The 21,902-nt window shown below is 46.9% G+C and overlaps 1 protein-coding gene across 2 annotated transcripts in view; it reads left to right on the forward strand.

Moving 5' to 3' along the window:
* The window catches only part of RAB40B (RAB40B, member RAS oncogene family), a 36,844-nt gene extending 20,640 nt beyond the window's left edge, over positions 1-16,204 (forward strand). The window contains exons 2-6 of one of the 2 annotated variants that reach the window (XM_006869476.1): positions 10,353-10,413; positions 12,318-12,378; positions 13,074-13,151; positions 13,286-13,508; positions 15,936-16,204. In XM_006869476.1, coding sequence (XP_006869538.1) covers positions 10,353-10,413; positions 12,318-12,378; positions 13,074-13,151; positions 13,286-13,508; positions 15,936-16,204 — 692 coding nt within the window. The remainder of the gene's footprint in view (positions 1-10,352; positions 10,414-12,317; positions 12,379-13,073; positions 13,152-13,285; positions 13,509-15,935) is intronic. The other variant, XM_006869477.1, reaches the window with a different exon arrangement.
* The last annotated feature ends 5,698 nt before the right edge of the window (positions 16,205-21,902 follow it).

Below are 21,902 nucleotides of genomic sequence, written 5' to 3' on the forward strand. Positions count from 1 at the left end.
GGAGGGTCAGAGAAAAAGAGGAAGACCCCCAACGAGATGGATCAGCCAGGTGGCATTATTGTTGGCGTCAAGTGTGGCAGTAGTAGTGAGGTTGGCCCAGGATCGGACATTGTTTCGTTCTGCTGTGCGTGGGGTCGCTATGGGTCGGTTCCGACTCGATGGCACCTGACAACAACAACAACAACATGTAGTTAGAGTTGCTTTTCATACTTGTTTACTGTTAGTGGAACTCTGGGATGTGGACTCACTGTCTTCTGCTATGTTGTTGTTGTTAAGTGCCTTTGAGTTGGTCCCAATTCATAATGAGCCTGTATAGAGTTTCTGAGGAGCGGCTGATGGGTTTGAACCACTGACCTTGTGGTCCAGTGCTTATCGTATAGTGCCATACCAGGATGCCATACCAGTACTTGCATTGGAAATTTGTTAAAATCTACCTTTTGTAGTCTTTCCAGTGGCCGGCCAGTTCCCATTTGTCTCATTAAAGCATTTGTGGTGCAAACAAACAAATAAGCAGTCAACTTCAAGGAGCCTATGCAGGGGAACTTGTGGCCTGTGTAACTGAAAAGTTGAACCGTTTTCAGGTGGGGATGACTGGATCTAGGTGACCCAGAGATGCCGTCAGGGATCCTTCTCTCACCGTATTTATCTCAATCCCCGAACTGAACCCTGCATCTGCCTTCTTCCATGTTGGATTCCGTGTCTGGTTCGTTCTCCCTCTGGTGAGGAAGCTGCCACTCTGGTCCATGCTGTGGTGCCCATGTGGGGAGGGAGGACGCCCCGCCTGATATGTGCAGTCTCTGCCCAGTGTCTTCAGGTAGCATTGAGTCTGGTCCAGCATTTACAGTTGTTTTCTGCAGGAAGCAAACAGAAACGTACACATGTTGTTTAGAAATCTAGAGATGCGTAACAAAACATGGCTGGATAGCATGAGGGGAGTAGGGGGCAAGATGGTGGGCAGGCAGGCACACCGAGCCAAGCATCCGCAGCAAAGACATACGACAGAGTGAAGCAGATACAGATGGTGGTCCTGAAACCCCAAACATCAGGAGAGGACAGAGGGAGCTGAACTGGAGCAGTGAGAGAGAAGAAAAGCAGGTTGGAAGAGAGTGGGGCCGAGTCATCGGGAACTTTACGAGCGTCTGTTAGTGAAGCAGCCTGTGCACACAGCTCATACCTGGAGGTTGCCAGCAAGATGTGTGATTCTCCCTTTTTCCTGTGCCTTCCAGATAGCCAGGGATGGAACCAGGACCCACCCTTGCCAACCCAGTGGCCAGTGGTACCCCTCCTACATACTCTGGTGTTGGTCACCAGGTACAGGACCCAGGCTTCTGGGGGTGCATTCACCCTTCCTGAACTATGGTGCACAAACAGTGGACAAGAACTCACTGTGTTCAAACTTCCATTCTCTACCACAGCCACCAAGAAACACGTGGTGAATGTCTGAGAACATACCAATATATGATCATCAATTAAATATAAATACAATAACGCCAAAATGTCACGGAGAACACAGACAATTTCAGCTGACACAAAGAAACAAGACAGAGTGCCTCAAACAAGTCACCAAAATACAGTCAGGAACTGTAACATCAGAAACAGCATGAGAAGTACCTGCGAAGGAATTCACAAGAATGCTAATTAGGAAACTTCAGTAGACTGAAAGAAAGATTGAGAAAAGAACACATGAAATCAGGGAACACGTAGACAAAACTGGAAAATTTCAGGAAACCAGCTGACAGAGTAATTTAAAAAAATGGGAACCATACCCAAACATCAGTTAGAAAGCCAGAAGGCTAACACTAAGATTTCAGAAATAGAAAATACACTGAAAGGACAAAGAAATAGAATTGAATCAAAGGAAAGCTGAATTATTGAACTAGAAGAAAAATCTCTCAATATTCATCTGCTACAAGAACAATCAATAACACCCATATAAATGGAGAAAAGTTGTCAAGGACTTCATTTTGCTTGGATCCACCATCAACACTCATGGAAGCAGCAGTCAAGAAATTAAACGCCGTATTACATTAGGCAGATCTGCTGCACAAGACCTTTTTAAAGTGCTGAAGAGCAAAGATGTCAGCTTGAGGACTAAGGTGCGCCTGACCCAAGCCATGGTATTTTCAATAACCTCATATGCATGCGAAAGCTGGACAGTGAATAAGGAAGACCGTAGAAGAATTGATGATTTTGAGTTATGGTGTTGGAGGAGAAGATTGAAAGTGCCATGGGCTGCCTAGATAACAAGCAGATCTGTGTTGGAATCCGCAAGCCAGAGTGCTCCCTGGAAGCCAGGATGGCCAGACTTCATCTTTCATACTTTGAACATATTGTCAGGATGGACCAGTTCCTAGAGAAGGAAGTCATGTTTGGTAAAATGGAGGGTCAGAGAAAAAGAGGAAGACCCCCAAACGAGATGGATCGGCACAGGGGCAGCAGCGCTAGACTCAAATGTAGCATTGGTTGCGAGGTTGGCACAGGACTGGGCAGTGTTTCATTCTGTTGTGCACAGGGTCCCTATGAGTCAGTTTTGACTCGATGGCACCTCACAACAACAACAAAGGAACAATCAGAATAAAGAACAAAAAAATTCAAAGAAACCCTAAGATTTATCTGGGACACTATCAAGAGGAATAACTTATGTGTACTAGGAATTCCAGACTAGGAAGAGACGAAAAGAGCTATAGAGACTATTGCCCGAGAGTTGCTGGAAGAAAACTTCCTTAACGTCATGAAAGATGAGAAGATAGCCATTCAAGAAGCTGAATGAACTTCAAACAGGAGAGATAAAAAAATTTTAAAAACACCAAGACACAATCAAACTTTTCAAAACTGAAACCAAGGAAAAAATCCTGAGAACAGCTCTGGAAAAATGAAAAGTAACCTGCAATGGAAATCTAATAAGAGTAAGCTCTGCTTTCTCCATAGGAACCATGCAGGCAAGAAAACAATGGAATGACATACATAAACTGAAAGAAAAGTTTGCCAACCAAGAATCATATCCAGCAAACTGTTCATCAAATATGATGGCAAAATTAGGGTCATCTTTAGACAAACAGAAATTAAAATAATTTTGTAAAAAGCAGACAAACTTTACAAAAAAATATTAGAGAGTTCTTAATAACAGAGAATCAACAACCGCAGACAACATCCTGAGGCTAACATACATGACAAATCACCTGGACTCAACCCAAATATAGAAGTGGTTGTTGGTGGTTATATGCTGTGGACAAGGTTCCTACTCATCGCAACCTGTACAGGGTTTCCGAGGCTATAAATTTTACGGAAGCAGAAAGACTCATCTTTCTCCAGCAGAACAGCTGGTAGATTTGAACTGCTGACCTTGTGGTTAGCAACTCAGCTTGTAATTCACTGTCTTACCAGAGCTCCTTCAAATATTGTTGTTAAGTGCCATCGAGTTGGTTCCGACTCATAATGACCCTGTTTAGAGTTTCTGAGGAGCAGCTGATAGGTTTGAACTGCTGACCTTGTGGTTCAAACAGACCTTACAGTCCAGTGCATTATTCTACAGTGCCACACCAGGACTTTCCTTCAAATTAAGTATACAAAGTAAAACAAACTCATAAGACTGAAAAGAGAGAACCAGAGATACAGTTACAAAAAAAGGGAAAAGAGGGATTCATGTAATTACACTACTTTAATCCCTCATTTCACTTTTTTTTGTAACTGTATCTCTGTACAAGGAGCTCTGGTAGCATAGTGGTTACGATTTGGGTTACTAATCTCACGGTCAGCAGTTCGAAACTACCAGCTGTTCCGCGGGAGAAAAATGAGGTTTTCTGCTCCCGTAAAGATTTACAGCCTCGGAAACCCTGTACAGGGTCACTATGGGTCAGAACCGACTCCACGGCACATAACAACAACAACAAAGATTTACAGCCTCGGAAACCCTGTACAGGGTCACTATGGGTCAGAACCGACTCCACGGCACATAACAACAACAACAAAGATTTACAGCCTCGGAAACCCTGTACAGGGTCACTATGGGTCAGAACCACAAGTGCAGTGTAGTTACAGAACTTCCAAGTGAAGACGAAAATAGATTTTTTTAAAAAGGTAAAATAAATAAAAATAAACCTACCTGTATCTCTAAAAACTAGACCAAGACTTACTCCTAGCCCTAGTCCTAGCCAAACCCTTACCCCTAACTAACACTATTCCTAACTAGAACCCTAACCCTAAACTTAGTCCTTGGCCTAGTCTAGACCTAGCAATAGTTCCAACCCCACCCTCACTGCTTACTCCTATCTACCACCCCCACCCGCACCCACCAAAAAATAGTATTGAAAAAAAACCCAAAAAAAAACAGGGGCTTCAAAGAGTTCATGGAAATTTCCCATTATCTTCCTTGTCCATTTCTCCATGAATGTTTTGAAGCTCTCCCATATTAAAATGGGAAGTAGGATATTGGGGTTCAAGATTTGGGCCTGCCGTCTCTCACTCCAAGTCTTAGAGGACTATCCGACGCCTCTGCCACATGCTTTCATGTGGAAATAAAAACCCAGAGTCCTTGATTCAAGGTGCCTAAAAAGCCCGTGTGGGCTAAATGCTCTTACAGTCATTACAACTTGGCCCTAAAAAAAATAAATATAAGAAGACATTTTCTACATCAAATGAGGCAGCCTCACTCAGGCAGTAGCTTAATCTCCTGAGGGACAAAAATAAAACCATTCCAATCTGGGCAGGGTGGGGGTCTCTCATTGCCTGGTGACAGCCGTGCCAAGCTGGGGTTACCTCAGATTCAAAAATAAACCCCAAGTGTGTCAGTTGTCGCTCGGGCAGACTTGCCAAGTCTTCAGCATTCCAGGGGAAGATAAACCTCCCAGATCAACTCACAATTTGCTAAATATATATTCTATCTATTTATATAGGACCAAGGCAGACAGACACAGCATGCCTGAGGAACCGTATAGGACACAGTAAATCTGCCCCGTGAGGTTTCCAAGGCTACCATCGCCACAGAAGCTGACTGGCCTGTCTTTCTCCCTCAGAGTGGAGGGTGGGTTTGAAACACTGATCTTTGACCTTTCAATTAGCACTTAATCACTTTGTTACCAGGACTCCTATATGCATACAAACACATACAAACGAGGGGACTTCAAAAGTTCATGGAAAAAATGGAATAAAAAGATAATAGAATTTTTAACTAGCACTAGACTGGTAGCTAAGAGGTTAATGATTCAAACCCACCTGTGTCTCTATGAGTTGGCATTAACTCGAGGGCAGTTGGTTATATATACCATGGCACATACACATAAATATTTGTATTTGGGTTATATATATGCTGACATATAAATACGTATTTTCAAGCTTTTATTGTGAATTGAATGATAATTTACATGGCAGAACGTCAGTTTTGCACTCAACCAATCATATTTTGCTTCATTGCAATGATTACAGTCTCCTCCATACACCATCAGTTAACAGTTGTTGTTGTTGTTAAGTGCCTTTGAAACTATTCCGGCCCATAGTGACCCTGTATAGGGTTTCCAAGGAGCAGCTGTTGAGCTTGAACCACCAACTTTGCATTTCAAACAACTTTGCAGTCTGATGCATTAGCCCACAGCGCCACAGCAGTTAACAGTATTTGCCTCTCTATATATATATTTTTTCTAATGTACACAAAAACATGCAGGAATGTATAATCATTTAACCAACCAAAGGGCACATTTTGCAAGCCTGCCTCCTGGCCACCAGCACACAGCCTTTCTCTTCCCATGAGTCCAGAGTCCTAAGCTGCTCTATCTCTCCAGGCATCACCTCGGCCTCCATCTCTGGTGTCATAGCTTCTCTGGTTATGACCCCATGTCCTCCCCCACTTCCACTCATGCTCTTCCCTCCTGGTGGTCCTAGGGTCCTCAGTTCCTGAAATGGAAGATAAACTACTTCCCCCCCCCTTTTGTTATACATCTTCTACCTTTACAATTGTTGTTGTTGTTATGTGCTATGGAGTCGGTTTGACTCGACTCATAGCGACCCTATACAGGGTTTCTGAGGCTGTAAATCTTTACGGGAGCTGAAAGTCTCATCTTTCTCCCGCAGAACAGCTGGTAGTTTCGAACTGCTGACCTTGCGGCTCGCAGTTCGATTCATAACCACTACGCTACCAGAGCTCCTTGATAATTAATCACTATTGAATCAAAAGAACCCTAGCCCGATCTCCTTTCAGGAGACCCATCTAGACAAGATGAAAACTATTCAGTGGGGATACTACCTTCCCCTCATCACTCTGAAACTAAACTCCCTCTTGAAAACTTGCAAGCCAGCCATGTTGTGCCTTTATAGCATCCCCATTTTAGGTAGCCAATGTCTAAGTTGCCCATCCCTATCAACCTTGTATACAGAGGGGATAGGCTTGATCATTGATGTGAAGATTCCTTCCCTCTTGCTTGATATTTTGAGCAACTACATCCATAAGCAAGGGTCAAGTTCTTCAAATTGTAGCAATTTATATTTGTTTCCTGTATTGAACTTCTTTATCTTCCTCTAGTCTAGTTCTGATCATCAAACCATCAGAGCTAGGTTGAATGGGTATTATCTGCAAGCTTGGGCCTTCTTATGCACCGTCCCCCTCCCCCCACACCCACACACTCACTTCATAAAAGCTGGACACTTATTTCACTCTCTTCTCTTGTCCATGGAAGTCTCCCCCATACTTTGGGACAACCAGCCCTTCCTCTTTTCATTTCATCTCGAGGTCAACGGGAGTCTATGGAATGTGGCCAAATTCAGCCCATATCTTCATTCCTGCCTTTCCTCCACTTCCACTTACAAGTAAACCAACGTGGTCACCAGCGAGCTTACAAGCCTAGTTGGGTGTTCCCTTTGAGTTTCAGTCTTGAAAGGGGGGTTGTCCTGAAGGGCCTTGATGGCTCCCAGGCAAACAGCTCATTGTTCTTGTGATAGACAAACAGTATGTTTTGGGGGTTTTTACCCCCTGGGAATATCCCACTTCAGAAGGTTCTGGATGGAGCTCAGGATTCCACCAAAGGCCCCATACTCTACAAAGGCTCAATAAGAAGCCTAAGTCACTGGACAAATTCTAGAACCTTTTTGGTATCCAATCAGTTATAGGCTGAAGAAGAGCTTACACGCTTTCTCTAATTATATTTCCCAACATTCCTTTCTATCCCACTTAAATGTCTATTTTGCCATAGTAGACGAGGGAAACCAATATCCACAAGACAGTCGAGCATCTTAACATTATTTCCCCTCTGTCACTCGATTCCTGTATCACAGAGCCCTGTTGTTCCAAGGTTATACATCAATATTTACCTCTGGCCCATTTAGCCCAAGCTCTCCAGCCAGCTTGAGAGATGATCTCCTGTGTACTGAGGGGCAAACAGAGTGAAGCTTACAAGTAGTTAGTTGTAAAAGACCATGGTTCGGTGTTAAAGGTACAGAGAGGCTGTGGTTCTGTGTAACACAGACTTTGCTAGGAGATCCTATCCTCAGGGCAGCCTGGGGCCTTCAAAGAGATGCATTAGGAAGCCAGTGTCTGAGCATGCCTGAGAGTGAAGGGATTGAGTGGGAGACATTGACCAGAGGGTCCTGGCCCAACTACCATGATCCCTGGTGCCCTCTGCCCAGTGGTCTCCTCTTCACGCCCTCCTTGTCTGATGGGCTCACCATCTACTAGCTTCTTGAGGAAAAAGACAGGAAGCTCACCATGAGACTTTTGATTGGCCTTTTGGCTGGGTATATAGTTTTAGGCTGCAAATGATATTCCCTAAGAATTTTGAAAATGGTGTTCCATGCCATTGAACTCCCACTGAGAAGTCAGACGCTTTTTTGACACCTGCTTCATTCTCCGTGAGCTGTTTTCCCTAATTTTCCAGAAGCACAGGAATGTCCTGTCTGTCCCCTGGTACCTGGAACTTCATGGGAACTGTGATGATCGAAGTGTTTTCTCAACATTCAGTGAGTGGAGCTTGATGGACTCGTGTCCTCCAGTCCTGGTGAATTGTCTTGTTACCATCGCTACCTCTACCACGGTATGAGTAATCCTGGATATTCCTCATTTCTCTGTGCTCTCTTCCTAGGACGCCATTGAGTCAGATGCTGGCTCTTAGGCACAGATCTTTCCTTCTTTTATCTTTCCCTCCGGCTTTCCATCTCCTCTCTTGTTTTCTTTCTGTGACATTTCCTTCCGTTCTGTTGCGTTCTTGTTCATGCCACATTTGGTCTGATTTTGAAGAGCGCTCCGTTTAGGGTCAGATTGTCTTTTTTCCATCAGAACAGCCCTGTTCTGACTTAATGGATGCAATGCTCCTCTTCCTAGAAACCGTTTGGAAGTATTAACTCTGAGAGGCAGGCTGAGCATGCTATTGTCCACCGGCTCCACCTTCGTGTGCACCACAGAATACACGTCTCAGACAAGACACATCAGGCACATATAAGACAGACCAGGGTTGGCATAGCAACCCCGTAAGAACACACACTTGCTGATTTAGCAGTATAAAATCACAGGGACAGAGCCCTACCTGCTTTCTGGGGTACAGTACACTCCGCCCTAAAATTGGGGGACATACCATTGGGGGTGAAACCAAATCGCATGGCCTTTTGCCAGATACGTGATTCACTTTCAACCTTCTTTATTGAGGGGAGACTTTTTTGGTTACCTTTACTTCAAGCTGATGCCTTTCTCTTTGTAAGATGCCCTGGTGGCCCTGTGGTCTGTCAGACAAAGACAAGGCTGCCTGCTCCTGAAACATCTCAGCCTCAGAAAACCCATGTTGGGTTGGTGTGAGTTGGAATTGACTTGTTGGTTTCTCTTTGTTGGGGGGCAGCTCAGGGCGATTGCATCACAGCCCCTTCTTTCTCATTGTGTCCTAAAGGAGCTTGTCTTCTGAGCTGCAGGGGGCATTTGCTTGCTTTTGGAGGACACTCCTGAGGATGTTCTGTTCCTTGGGGGCGCTTCCTCCAGGACAGCCTCTTGTGGCAGACCTTCATCTTTTCACATCTGTCTGCCTTCAGCACTTTCCCTCTTGAGTTAGTACTCTTCGTTCAGCCTTACTCATCAGCACATTCAAAGTCTGCTCTCGTTCCAGAAGAGAGCCTTGTGCGGCCGTTGGTGAGGACACCCCGCTACTAACAGAATGATGGTGGTGTGAACATTCCAGAAAGTCCTCATTGGTCTTCTCGTGACAGAGAGCCTTGAGAACACTCTGGAACCAGCCTGTAGGTGGGGTAAGTCAAGCTCCACAGTGTCGTGGGCTGAGGCCATCGGTTAATTGTGTGGACTCCTCCTCGCGCTGCCATGTTATTCAGCATCTCACCGACAGGCCCAACAATGTGGTCAGCCCCAGAGGACCATGCGTAGTCTTGGATGGTTTCTCATAGAAGTAGAAGTAAAAGTAAAGTCTCAGGTAGAATGAGGAAGGATGCTTAATTTCCTTTTTGTTGTTGTTGTTGTTTTTAACGCTACTGCATTTTCTGATTTCAGAATAAATACATGCTCACTGGGGGAAAATTTTTTTAAAACTTGAACTTAGGGAAGGTTAAAAAGAGAAGGTAAATCTACACATATTCTACAACCCAGAGAGCCCTGATGGCAAGCATTTGGGCTAGTGTGGCCATGGTTTTTTTCCCTAACACACACACGTGTGTCTGTGTTTTGCACCATTGCCCTAGCGTTGCATGTCTACCTTTATTTGCACCTGTACTCCACATTCCCACCGTCCGTACTGCGGACCGTCTCAGCGTTTGCAGACCTGCGGTTTCAGTTCAGGCTCGGTGAACAAGAGTCCAAGTCAGTGCCCGAGAGAGTGAGGGGCAGCAGAGACTCAAACACTGCTGGGCTGGCCCCTGCCGTCCACTGGTCACTTGTGGGCTCCTCAAGCCATGAGGGGCATGTGTCCCCACCAGTCTCCCAGAGCAGAAGGCAATGTCCTTTGGTCTTCTGACTGTTGGATCAAGTCTGGGTTGTGGGGGTCAGCCTGCCCTCCTACTTTAAAGTGCCCTCCCCTCTGGGCAGCAGCTATGGATACCCAAGGCTGTGTGGATCTTGTTAAGGGGACCTGGGGCTTTGTGGCTCCCACTGTAGGGCTGGGGGCCTGGGGGATGGCTGGCTTTCACTCCATGCATCTGAACCAGCTGGTAATGAGAGAGGAGCTGGTGGGTGAGGCTGGGGCTCTCTACTGAGCTTGGCCCATTAGGCGAGGGTCTGAATTCATGCAGAAGATGCTCACATGGGCCAGATAGGCACCCTGTGTCCCCTGAATCCCCACCAACAAGGAACCCTTTCTCCCCTGAATGTTTTTATTGAAAACAACCTTGTGAACATCTTTGCAGCCAGGCCCTGCTTAAAACTGTCCCCTGACCTCTTACAGGCATTGACTACAAGACCACCACCATCCTGCTGGACGGCCGCCGTGTGAAGCTGCAGCTTTGGTAAGCACAGGGCTTCTGCCTTGCTTGGGTCTCCAGGTCCCTACAGGATCTGAGGACCACTGGTGCCAGTGCACATCCACCGACTCTGCTGAGCTCCTGTCTGCCAGCATGGCCCTCTCTCCACTGCCCGCCAGCAGATGCCTCTGACGGGGAGCAGAGCGCGCTGGTCATTACTGGGAGCCAAAACAGTGTGGGCTGCTCCGCACTCACGCCCTGCTCCAGGCCATCAGATACGCACTCTTAGTTCATGGTTGTATGTGCACATACACATATGCACACCCATGCCACGTGCACCTGCTCACGTGTGTGCACACATGCACCCACGCTCATATACATGCACATGTGTGTACATACCTTACACACATTCACATGTACACATGCACCCATGCTCATGTATACACATGTGCACATACAGTGTGCACGCTCATGTGTGTGCATGGAAACGTACCCCACACACATACTCACATGCATATATGCACGCTGCACAGGTGTGCACATGCATGCATCCACTTGCACACACACGCCTGTGAAAAGCCAGCAGCTGCCTTTTCTGGGGGTGTTCTCATTTCATCTCCTTGTCCACAGACTTCCAGCAGCTTCCATTTGTGGCTGAAGTTCCACTGAGGCTGGACTGGGGGTTCTTGGTGGATCCAATATTGTGTACCAGTGGTTGAGGTGCTTCTCCCCACATCTTTGGGGTTGATCAGAGCCTCCTGCTCCCTCCTAAGCCCCAGAACCTTGCTCCTGAGTCTGGGAGTCCCCCTCCCCAGGACACAGAAGGCAGTTCAGTCATCAACCAAGTGACAAGAAAAACAGCTAAGCCACTCTGTGTCTTGTTGCACATGTGTGAGAGATCCCAGGATAACAGGGCCAAGCTCACATGGGAACCATCTGACAGTGTTGGTGTACTTGTGGCACACATGGCGGCGTATCCACATTACTCACTGTCTGTGAGCACATGCCCTGGGAGTCGATGCTAGCTGATGTCTCCAAGACACATAGTGTGTCCCAGCAGTGCTAGCCCCACTGAAGTCTCCTTGCAGGATGCCACCCTCAGCCGCAAGTCTCAGTCCCACAATGATAAATGTAGGGGTGGGTCTAAAAGCTGATCTCACTGGATTGGAAATGCAGGGATCTGCCAAAGCTCCTGTTCACAACCCAGTGTAGACCCACTGACCCCTTTAGACCCCCTGACCCCCTGTAGACCCACTGACCCCATGTAGACTCACTGATCCCAGTGTAGACCCACTGACCCCTTTAGACCCCCTGACCCCCTGTAGACCCACTGACCCCATGTAGACTCACTGACCCCTGTAGACTCACTGATCCCAGTGTAGACTCACTGATCCCAGTGTAGACCCACTGACCCCCTGTAGACCCACTGACCCCCTGTAGACCCACTGACCCCATGTAGACTCACTGATCCCAGTGTAGACCCATTGACCCCATGTAGACTCACTTACCCCTGTAGACTCACTGATCCCAGTGTAGACTCACTGACCCCATGTAGACTCACTGACCCCTGTAGACTCACTGATCCCAGTGTAGACCCCTGACCCCCTGTAGACCCACTTACTTCCTGTAGACTCACTGATCCCAGTGTAGACTTGTTGACCCCAATGTAGATGCTCTGATTCCTTGTAGACCTGCTGGTCCCAGTGTAGACTCATAGGCCATAACACAGCTCTGTCCCCAAGGTAAACCAGTGGGATTTATCTGATATCTGTGGTTAAAACTTATCATTGTGCCTGCATTCTCACTCTTAGAAAGAGAAGGGTCCCAGGTGTCCATTACAGTGCCCAGCTCCAGGGTAGGGTGGACGGCCTTTTAGCTACTAAGGTAAATACCAAGTAATCCGGTAGAAAAGCTGATGCCCTCTTAATGGTCTTCAATGTCTTTTCCAGGGACACTTCTGGGCAGGGAAGATTTTGTACCATATTCCGCTCCTACTCACGGGGTGCACAGGTAACGTGGGGTTTCCTTGAGCTGGGAGGGCAAACTGAACTTTAAATAAATTGCATTTAGAATGAGTAACTAATCCTCCTCTATCTCAGAAAACTGGAGAATTAGACAGTTACAGCATTTCTATAAGTCACTATCGGACCCTAAAAACATGTTGTGATATGTTTGTTGTTGACAGCCTTCTTCAGCATCAGGTGTGTGTATGTGGGGGGGGGTGTTTACATGTCTGTGTATATCTGTGTCCACATGTGAGTGTGTGTACTTGTGCTTGAATATGTCTGTATCTACAGGTGTGCCTGAGTGTGTGTGTGCATGTTTGTATCTACCTGTGTGTGCCCATGTGTGTGTGACTGTGCATGTTCACGTGTGTACGCATGCATGTGTGTGCCGTGTGAATGTATGTGTATGCACATACTTCCCTCTTGTAGAGGTGGTTGTTTCTGTGGTAGCATGTGCTCCATGTCCCTAGAGTAACTCATGCATGTGGGCCGTGTGACTTCAGTCCCCAGTCACCTAGAAGCTTGGGGTTTGTCGATGAGCTTATGAGATATCACTGGACCTATTCAGGTAGCAGCGACATTTGGTGGTGGATACAAAAAAGAACGTACTTTGTGGTAAACTAAGTAAAGCGGTTGTTTCGTGGACAGTGGTGCCCCTGTGTGTACCTGTGGTTTAAACAGTGTGACCTCTTCCCCCAGGGGGTGATCCTGGTCTATGACATCGCAAATCGCTGGTCTTTTGATGGCATCGTTCGGTGGGTTAAGGAGATTGATGAGGTACAACACCTTCTCCACAGTTCTTGTGGCCCCACGGTATGACTGCTGGGCTCCCTGCTATAGTTGCAGGGTGGTCTGTCGGTGCCGGCCCCCTCCCACAGTAACGTACTCCCTTGCTTTCCTTTTGCCCCTAGCACGCCCCTGGTGTTCCCAAAATCCTGGTGGGGAACCGGCTGCACTTGGCCTTCAAGCGGCAGGTGCCCACGGAGCAGGCCCGTGCCTATGCCGAGCGCCTGGGTGTGACCTTCTTCGAGGTCAGCCCCCTGTGCAACTTCAACATCACAGAGTCCTTCACGGAACTGGCCAGGATCGTGCTGCTGCGTCACGGGATGGAGCGGCTCTGGAGGCCCAGCAAGGGTGGGCTTGGTGGGGGGCCAAGGGAGAGGAGCCAGGGAGCGGCATTCTGGAGAGAGGTCTGGGGAGTGTGTGGGTTGAGACCGGGTGGGCTGAGGTAGGATGGACAAAGAGTGTCCATTTGATTTCTTTTAGCTTTGTTGGATGCTCAGGAGAGGTACTGCAGAGCCCTGGAGTGGCACTGTGGGATCAGCACTGGGTTGCTCACCTCAAGGCTGGCAGTTCAAACCTACCAGCTGCTCTTCAGAAACCCTATGGCAGATTGCTATGAGTCAGAACCAACTTGACAGCAATTCACAACAATGACATAGGCTGTGAGTCACAATTGACTCGATGGCAGTAGGTTGGACTGGGTTTGGGTCATACTTGGTCAGAGGAGAGGCCAGGCCACTGGGGGACTTTCTGCATTGATAAGTGATGCTCTGAGACTGCCATAGGGGCCAAAGAACAGGAGGTCGCCTGAAGCAGAGCTCTGAAGTCAGCATCTGTGGGCCTTGGCCAACATGGGCGCCTTCTGTCTTCCATCGTGAGGAGGAGTTTGGGGGAGAGGGTATCACCTTTAATTATTCACTTTCAATTTATTTCTTTACAAAGAGAAGAATTTGAGAGGTGAAGCGCAGAGTGCTTTTTAATGTAACATGACGTGCTGTTGGGACGATGTTCACAGCACAGCCTGTGAAGATTCCCAAACTGCGAGTTCTGATGCCTCATCTGCTTTGACAAGGGTCCGCTGTCATTGTTGTCCTTTGGGTAACTTGTCAGCCTAGCACTTAGAAAAAATCAAGAAGATAAGGTATCTCTTCACTGAATTGGGCAGCATGGTGTTGATTGAGCTAAATATTTTTCTCAAACAGGGTTTCTCAGCTCCAGCCCTGTTGCCATTTTGGCTGAGTGCTCTGTCAGGGGGTTGTCCTGTGTGCTGTAGGATGTTGAGCCAGGATCCTTGGCTTCTGCCCAGTAGATGCCAATAGCCCCATTCCCCAATTGTGACAACCAAAATCGCTCCCAAACTGCTGCCCATTTAGATCCATAGCAATCCCACATAAGGATTTCTGAGACTGTAAATCTTTACAAGCAGCCTCACTGTTCTCCCACAGAGCCACTGGGGGGGATGAACCACTGACCTTATGGTTAGCAGTCCAGTGCTTATCCTAAAGTACCACCAGACCTCGCCAAATGACCCCCAAGCATCAAAATCACCCCTAGTTGAGAACCAGTGTTCTCAAAGAACTGTTTCTTGGAATGTTTGCTTTTAAAACTGGTCAAACACAGTGGATCATGCTTTTTCCTCCTGAATCCTTCGGGAACCCCAATATCTGAGACATTTCGTGGTGCCATGGTATTACTACTGTTCTCCTCGCCTGTGGGCGCCGAGGGTGGAGACAGCACCCTCAGAGAGAGATGGCTCATGCTGAGAACTGAACCCTGAGCAGATGATTAAATCAGAACACAAAAGGAGCTGAATTTTCTTCTCAAGTATCTTCTTGAAAATGTGCGAGGAGCCTTCAACAAGTTCATGGGAAATGTCTTTTTTTTTTTTCCTAACTTTTTATTGTGAATTTAGTGAAGGTTTATAGACAAGATTATCAGTTTTATAGTCAACAAATCATATACTTTATTTTATCTCAATGATTACAATTCCCCCTCCATGCAACAGCCGTTATTCCGCTTCCTCCTCATGGTTCCTAGTGCCATGCCCCCCTCCCCCCCAACCCTTCCCAGCTTTGTCCCTAGGTAAATGTTATCGTCCTTCTGATGGGGAATGAATGACCATTCCGTGGTCAGCGTACCTTGCTAGAGTTGTTGTGCCCCCTATATACGTATCTACTGTGTGGCTGAAAGTTGGTCCACAAGGGTGAGTTCCTGTCCAGACCTGAAGGGTGGTCGAAGGCTGTAGTCTCAGGTTCCTCCAGTTCCCTGCGGACCAGTAAGCCTGGTCTTTCTTTATAATTTTTCATTTTTTTCCATTTCCCTACACTCTATCCAGGATTTCTAACGTGATCCCTTTCAGAGCAGTTGGTGGTGGGACCCGGGTACCAATTCGGTCACCTTTTCATCCCATTCTCCCATAGACTTTTTGAAGCTCCTACGTATTTATAAAAATGATCCTACATGCATTTGACGTCAGGTGTACAGTGAGCAGGGACCATTTTGATGCCTGTTTTCTGAAGCCCTGGTCTCCAACTCCAAACCTAGAGGTGGTCTCAGGGGTCAGTTTATCTCCCAGATTTGGGGTGGGGGAGCGGTGAGCAGGCGTCTCAAGTTTACTGGGATGGAGGTGGGATTCCCATTTGGAGGGCTCCTAGGTTCCAGCCCACACAGACAGAGAAGCCCCAGAGGGAGAGGGAGAGCAAGGCGTGGGCTGTCCCCTCACGGACACGGCGGCAGCTCAAGGCCCACAGTAAACTGGTGTCTCCTTCCTTTTCCCAGTGCTCAGCCTGCAGGACCTCTGCTGCCGGGCCATTGTGTCCTGCACGCCTGTACACCTTGTGGACAAGCTCCCGCTCCCCGTGGCCTTAAGAAGCCACCTCAAGTCCTTCTCGATGGCCAATGGCCTCAACGCCAGGATGATGCACGGCCGCTCATACTCACTCACCACCAACTCTTCTCACAGGAGGAGTCTGCGGAAGGCCAAGGCTGGCAGGCCGCCCCAGAGCCCGCCCAAACACTGCTCCCGGAATAGCTGCAAGGTTTCCTAACGGTGCACAGGAAGAAACCCTCTGGACTCTTGGCAGGAAAAGGTCGGGGTGGCCCTTGAAAGACCAAAACATTCCGCATTCAGGAAACACGTTCCAGTTTCTGTTGATAACGATGCTGCTTCACCAGAGTGTGTGGTGAAACCCTCTCGCACTCACTCACACGTCTACTTGTCATGCATGAAGCTCTTGTTCTTGACGTGTGTTTATAAAAGGGAGAACTAGCATCCTGTCCTGTTCTGGGTAACATGAAATTTTGAATGTGACTTGTATCACGATTGCAGCAAACTTTTTCATGAAAAGAACTGGTTTTATAAAAATGGAGCAATGAGGTAGGTTAGGGGACTTACGAGAGCTGTAAAGCTGAGATCCACAGGAGAACTCATTATTACGAGAGCCCCTTTTCTAAGCCTCCTTCTTAACATCCAAGCATTGCATTGCAGATGCTGGAGTGTGAGCAGAGACTCGGGGGTGTGTACAGCCGACCTCTCCATCGTGCGTATGAAACAGATTTGATAACGTTTTTGCTATGCTGTTTACTACATTTTGGGATTAATAAGTGATTTATATGCTTATTTTTCTGTAAATCTACACTTTTTTTGTACAAGATGTTCTACAAGTCATGAAGTTAAAGGAAGAAAATGCCAAAGATAGTTCGAGTTGTGTTGGATGCGGTCACCGTATTTGCCACAGATCGAAAAGGGAAGTAGCACTAGAGAGCTGGCCAAGGGGACATGAAGTGGGCACGCATATTTAAGAAAATGTTTCTCAAAAATAAAATGTTTGTTTCTCTCTTGGTAAATCCGTCATCGGGTTTTTCTAACTGTGTGTATTTCTATAGCTGTGTGGCAGCCATAAGTAAGTATCATAAATTGGGTAACTTATGAGAACGGAAATGTATTGTCTCTGGTCTGAAGGCTGTGAGTCTGAAATCAGGGTGTTGGCAGTATTGACCCCTTCTGGACTCTGAGGGGCAGTCTGTTCTATACTTCCCCCCTGGTGGCCACCTTGGGTTGTCGATGCAGCCGTCTGCCCTTTGTCTCTCTTCCCCTTTCTCTTTGGTTAGGATCCACCCACACCTGTATGACTTCGTGTTAACTGACATCCCCAGAGACCCTACTTCCATACACGGACAGTCACAGATGCTGGGGTTATAACTCCAGCAGATCTTTTAGGGGACACAGCCAACCCCTAACAGTAGCCCTTGACCTCATTCACTTTATTAACTGTTTCAGGCTTCACAATTTAGTGTAGTATACAATGTTGATCCGCCCACTGGTGCTCAGTCCTTTCTGACTCATAGTGACCCTGTATAGGATTTCCAAGGAGCGGCTTGTGGGTTTGAACTGTTGACCTGTGGGTAGCAGTCCAGTGCTTACCCTGCAGCCTCACACTAGGACTCTGTCACACGGGGGTCCCAAGGTTGTGATTGTGACAGCATTGCTGTGTCAGAGCTGACTCCGTAACACTTGACAACAACCAGCACCTTTACAGAAGCCGACTTGTACACCTTTGTCCTGTGGAACAGCTGGTGGATTCCAACTGCCGAGCTTTCATTTCACAGCCAAGCGCTTTAACCACTGCGTGGTGTCCCTGTGCTTGCTCGCTGCCATTCCTATAGGACAGACATCTTTCTCCCACGGAGCAGCTAATGGGTATGAACTGCCGACCTTGTGGTTAGCGGCCCAGTTCTTAACCACTGCACCACCACGTTCCTTGCCATGTTGACGGCTGGGTTTGGTTCTTGAACTGTGACATCTATTCACAAAGACTTCTTTCTTATCCTGAAGAGAAACATAGAGGCAGGGACGTGGGAAACACTGAAGCATGGTTTGAGGGTGCCCCTGCCTAGTGAAATACTAGCGAGGTGAGTGCATACATGTTACCAGATTCCCCTCAGAAGAGGAAATCCTGGTCCCTGGTTACACACTGACTGAAAACACCACCCAGGCTCTGCTTCACAGCAATGACAATGAGGGAAGAAGCAAAAAACATGAAATGAAGAAATACCCAAACGCCATGTTGCTGTTAATGATATGTGGACATTTAGAGATTCAAAGGCCCACAGTGGAGGCACAGGCGGGATGGGGTGAGAATACTTCTCCTGGAGCCGTGCCTCGAGAGATACAGCCTGTGGGGGGTCCTAGCACCCCCATTTGACTCTGGGGTAGTGGGAGGGGTGAGGGGCACTATGTGTGGCTGGGAGGACCTGTTATCAAGGTAAGTGAGGACTGACTTGTGCTTACTTGCTAATCTGTAGTGAATGATTCCACATTTCTCACCACATCAGCTTGTAGTTCTAGCTAATAGCTGGCATCTGTCTCTCTCCCAACCCGGCAGCACCTTCCTACAGAATCAAAGCCTTGTTTCAAATATACCATCTCTGACAGAGACAGAGGACCTAATAAGCAAGGTAAGCACAGGCTTACTTGTATTTACTTACTGTAGTGGAAATCCATGTGAAAATGTCCACTACAGATGAGTAAGCACAAGTAAGTTCCCGCTTACTGGGTACTTGCCCAGGTGCGGCATCTCCTTTCCATGTCTGTCCATCAGAAAGTCCCACAGAATGAAAGCGTCTGCCTCAGCCCCACCTCTCCTGAAGCCTGCTTTTTCTGTGATCCCACAGGAAAATGGGGGCCCCCCCATCCCCTGCCTCAGTAACCCCTAGTTCCTCAGTGAGGGTGGGCTATGTGGTAATAGATCAGCTGGTCAAACGAGCTTCAAAACCCCTTCTCTGTTCGGTAGTCGATGGCCTCCTCAGGACTGACACTGAGGTCTGAGAACCAAAGCATACCAAAGTCTCCACTCTTGGCAGCCGTCCATGGTACAGGGCAGAACTGAGCTCCATGGAGTTGTCTTCACTGTCATCCTAAGGGGAACTGATAACCGAACCTTCCTTCCTGGGCGAGCTCAAATCAGAAACTTTTCAGTTAGTGTGATGGGTTGTGTGCTGTGGAGTCACAGCAACTCTGTATAGAGTTTCTGAGGCTGTAAATCTTTATTGGAGCAAAAGCCTCAGCTTTCTCCCAAGTAGCACCTGGTGGACCTGAACTGCTGACCTTGCTGTTAGCAGCCCGACACATAACCCACTAAGCCACCGGAGCTCATAGTAGAGCCCTTGACCAGGGAGTCCTATGTTTCCCAAACCTGTGAGACCTGAGGGCTTGGGCTCTTCCCTGCACACCTGTGGAGTCATCAGGCCTTATCAGGCTTCCTCCTGTTAGATAATATTCGTACCATTCATCTGGCGACAGACGTTTGCATTGTCCCCACCTTTTGACTTTTGTGAGTAGTGAGTATGACAGACAGTCCCAGCTGCAAGTCTTTGGGAATCTATTCCACACTCTTTACTCATGCATTCCATACAAAAGACTTTGATGCGTGCACAGCCAATAGTTCAGTATTGCAAGGTGAGGCTTGAATTTTCTCTTCAGTTCTTCCAACGTGAGAAATGTTGAGCGTGTTCTTCCCTTTCAGTTTTCTAACTCCAGGTCTTTGCACATTTCATTATATTTGACTTTGTCTTCTTGAACTGCCCTTTGAAATTTTCTATTCAGCTTTTTTTTTTTTTTTTTTAAATAAACTTCAGTTTTTAGAACTGTTTTTAGCTTTACAGAAAATTTGGGAAGATAGTACAGAGAGCGCCAATCTACTCCACACTATGGTTGTTAAGTGTCGTCAAGTCGGTTCCAGCTCACAGAAACCCTGTATAGGGTTTCTAAGCAGCAGCTGGTAAGCTTGAACCACCAACCTTGTGGTTCAAACCACTGTTGCAGTCCAGCCCATTAGCCCACAGCACCACACCAGGACTGCTGCTCCACACTAGTTCCCCTATTACATGAGAGCGTGTGGCTCTGTAGGATAAACATGGAACTATGAACCACAAGATTGGCGGTGCAAACCCACCAGCTACTGCACAGTAGAAAGATGAGGCTTTCTGCTTCCCAAAGATTTAAAGCCTCGGGAACCCTATACAAGGTCGCTATGAATTGGAATCAAATTGATGGTATTTAATCCCAGTAGCATTTGTTATAATTAATGAACCACCATTGATCCATTATTTTAGCTAAAGTCCATAGCTGATTCAGATTTTCTTAGCTTTTATGTTCCAGGATACCCATTACATTTCATTGTTTTGCCTCCTTAGACTGCTAAGCTAGGATTTATTGTTTTGTTTCTACGACTTTTTTTTTTTAATGTTTTATTGTGAATTATGTGATAGTTTACATGGGAGAACATTAGTTTTACATTTATCCTATCGTATATCATTTCATTGCCATGGTTACAATCCCCTCCATGCATCATCAACCAACCAAACGGTATACCCTGCAAGCCTGCCCCTCAGTCATCAGCACACAGCCCCTCTCCCTCTCTGGGTCTAAAGTTCCCAGCCGCTCCATGTCTCCTCATCATCATCTCTGCCTCCATCTCTTCTATTCAGCTCTTTTACCTCCTCATTTCTTGCATTTGCTTTAGCATCTCTACGCTGGAGAGCAAGTTTCAGAGCAAGTTTCTCTGCTAACATCCATTTTGGTCTTTTCCTTCTTTCATGTCTTCTTAATGACCTTTTGCTTTTTTTGTGTGTGAGATGTTCTTGATGTCACCCCACAACTCTTTTAGTCTCTGGTCATTAATGTCTAATACATCAAATTTGTTTTGTTTCTGTTTTTTATGTTTTATTGTGAATTATGTGACAGTTTACATGGGAGAACATTAGTTTTACATTTATCCTATCGTATATCGTTTCATTGCCATGGTTACAATCCCCTCCATGCATCATCAACCAACCAAGGGTACATCCTGCAAGCCTGCCCCTCACCCCTCTCCCAGCCATAGCACACAGCCTCTCTCCCTCTCTGTGTCTAAAGTCCCCAGCCGCTCCATCTCTCCATGGCATTGTCTCTGCCTCCATCTCTGGTGTCACTGTTTCTCTGGATAGGGTCCTGCTCTCCGCTCTTCTCCTCTGGTGGTCCCAGGGACCTCCGCTTCAGATCTGTTTTTGAAATGATCTCTAAATTTAGGTGGGATCTGTTCCACGTCATATTTTGGCTCTCATGGACTAGTTACTCCTTAGAAGGCAGGATGGCCAGACTTCGTCTCTCATACTTCAGACATATCAGGAGGACTCAGCGCATGAAGAAAGGCACCATGCTTGGTAAAGTGGATGGTCAGTGAAAATGAAGAAACCCAACAAGATGGACTGGCACAGTGGTAGCTCCAGTGGACTCAAGCGTAGCAATGATTGTGAGGGGGCGCAGGACCGGGCAGTGTTTCATTGGGTTGTGCATCAAATCACTATGAATGGTACCGACTTGACAACATGTAACAACAACAACACCCAATACACATGTTGTTGTTAATACACATGTTGTTGTTAATACACGTGTTGTTATTAATACACGTGCAAGTCCGTTCTGACTCACAGCGACCCTGTACAGGGTTTCTGAGGCTGAAAGTCTTTATTGGAGCAGAAAGCCTCATTTTTCTCTCACGGAGTAGCTGTAGCTTCAAATTGCTCACCGTGCAGTTAGTGGCCCACCTCATACCGTACTATGTTACCAGGCGTCCTTGAATCCAGGTGTATTTACAGATAAGTTACATACATGTGTATTTACATATGTTATATACACATGTATTTACATATAAGTTGTGTGTTATATACTTGTCTATTACATATAACTTATAAGCATGTGTTGCA

The sequence above is a fragment of the Chrysochloris asiatica genome, unplaced genomic scaffold (genome assembly GCF_000296735.1).
Source record: "Chrysochloris asiatica unplaced genomic scaffold, ChrAsi1.0 scaffold00132, whole genome shotgun sequence".
NCBI classification, from domain to species: Eukaryota; Metazoa; Chordata; class Mammalia; order Afrosoricida; family Chrysochloridae; genus Chrysochloris; species Chrysochloris asiatica.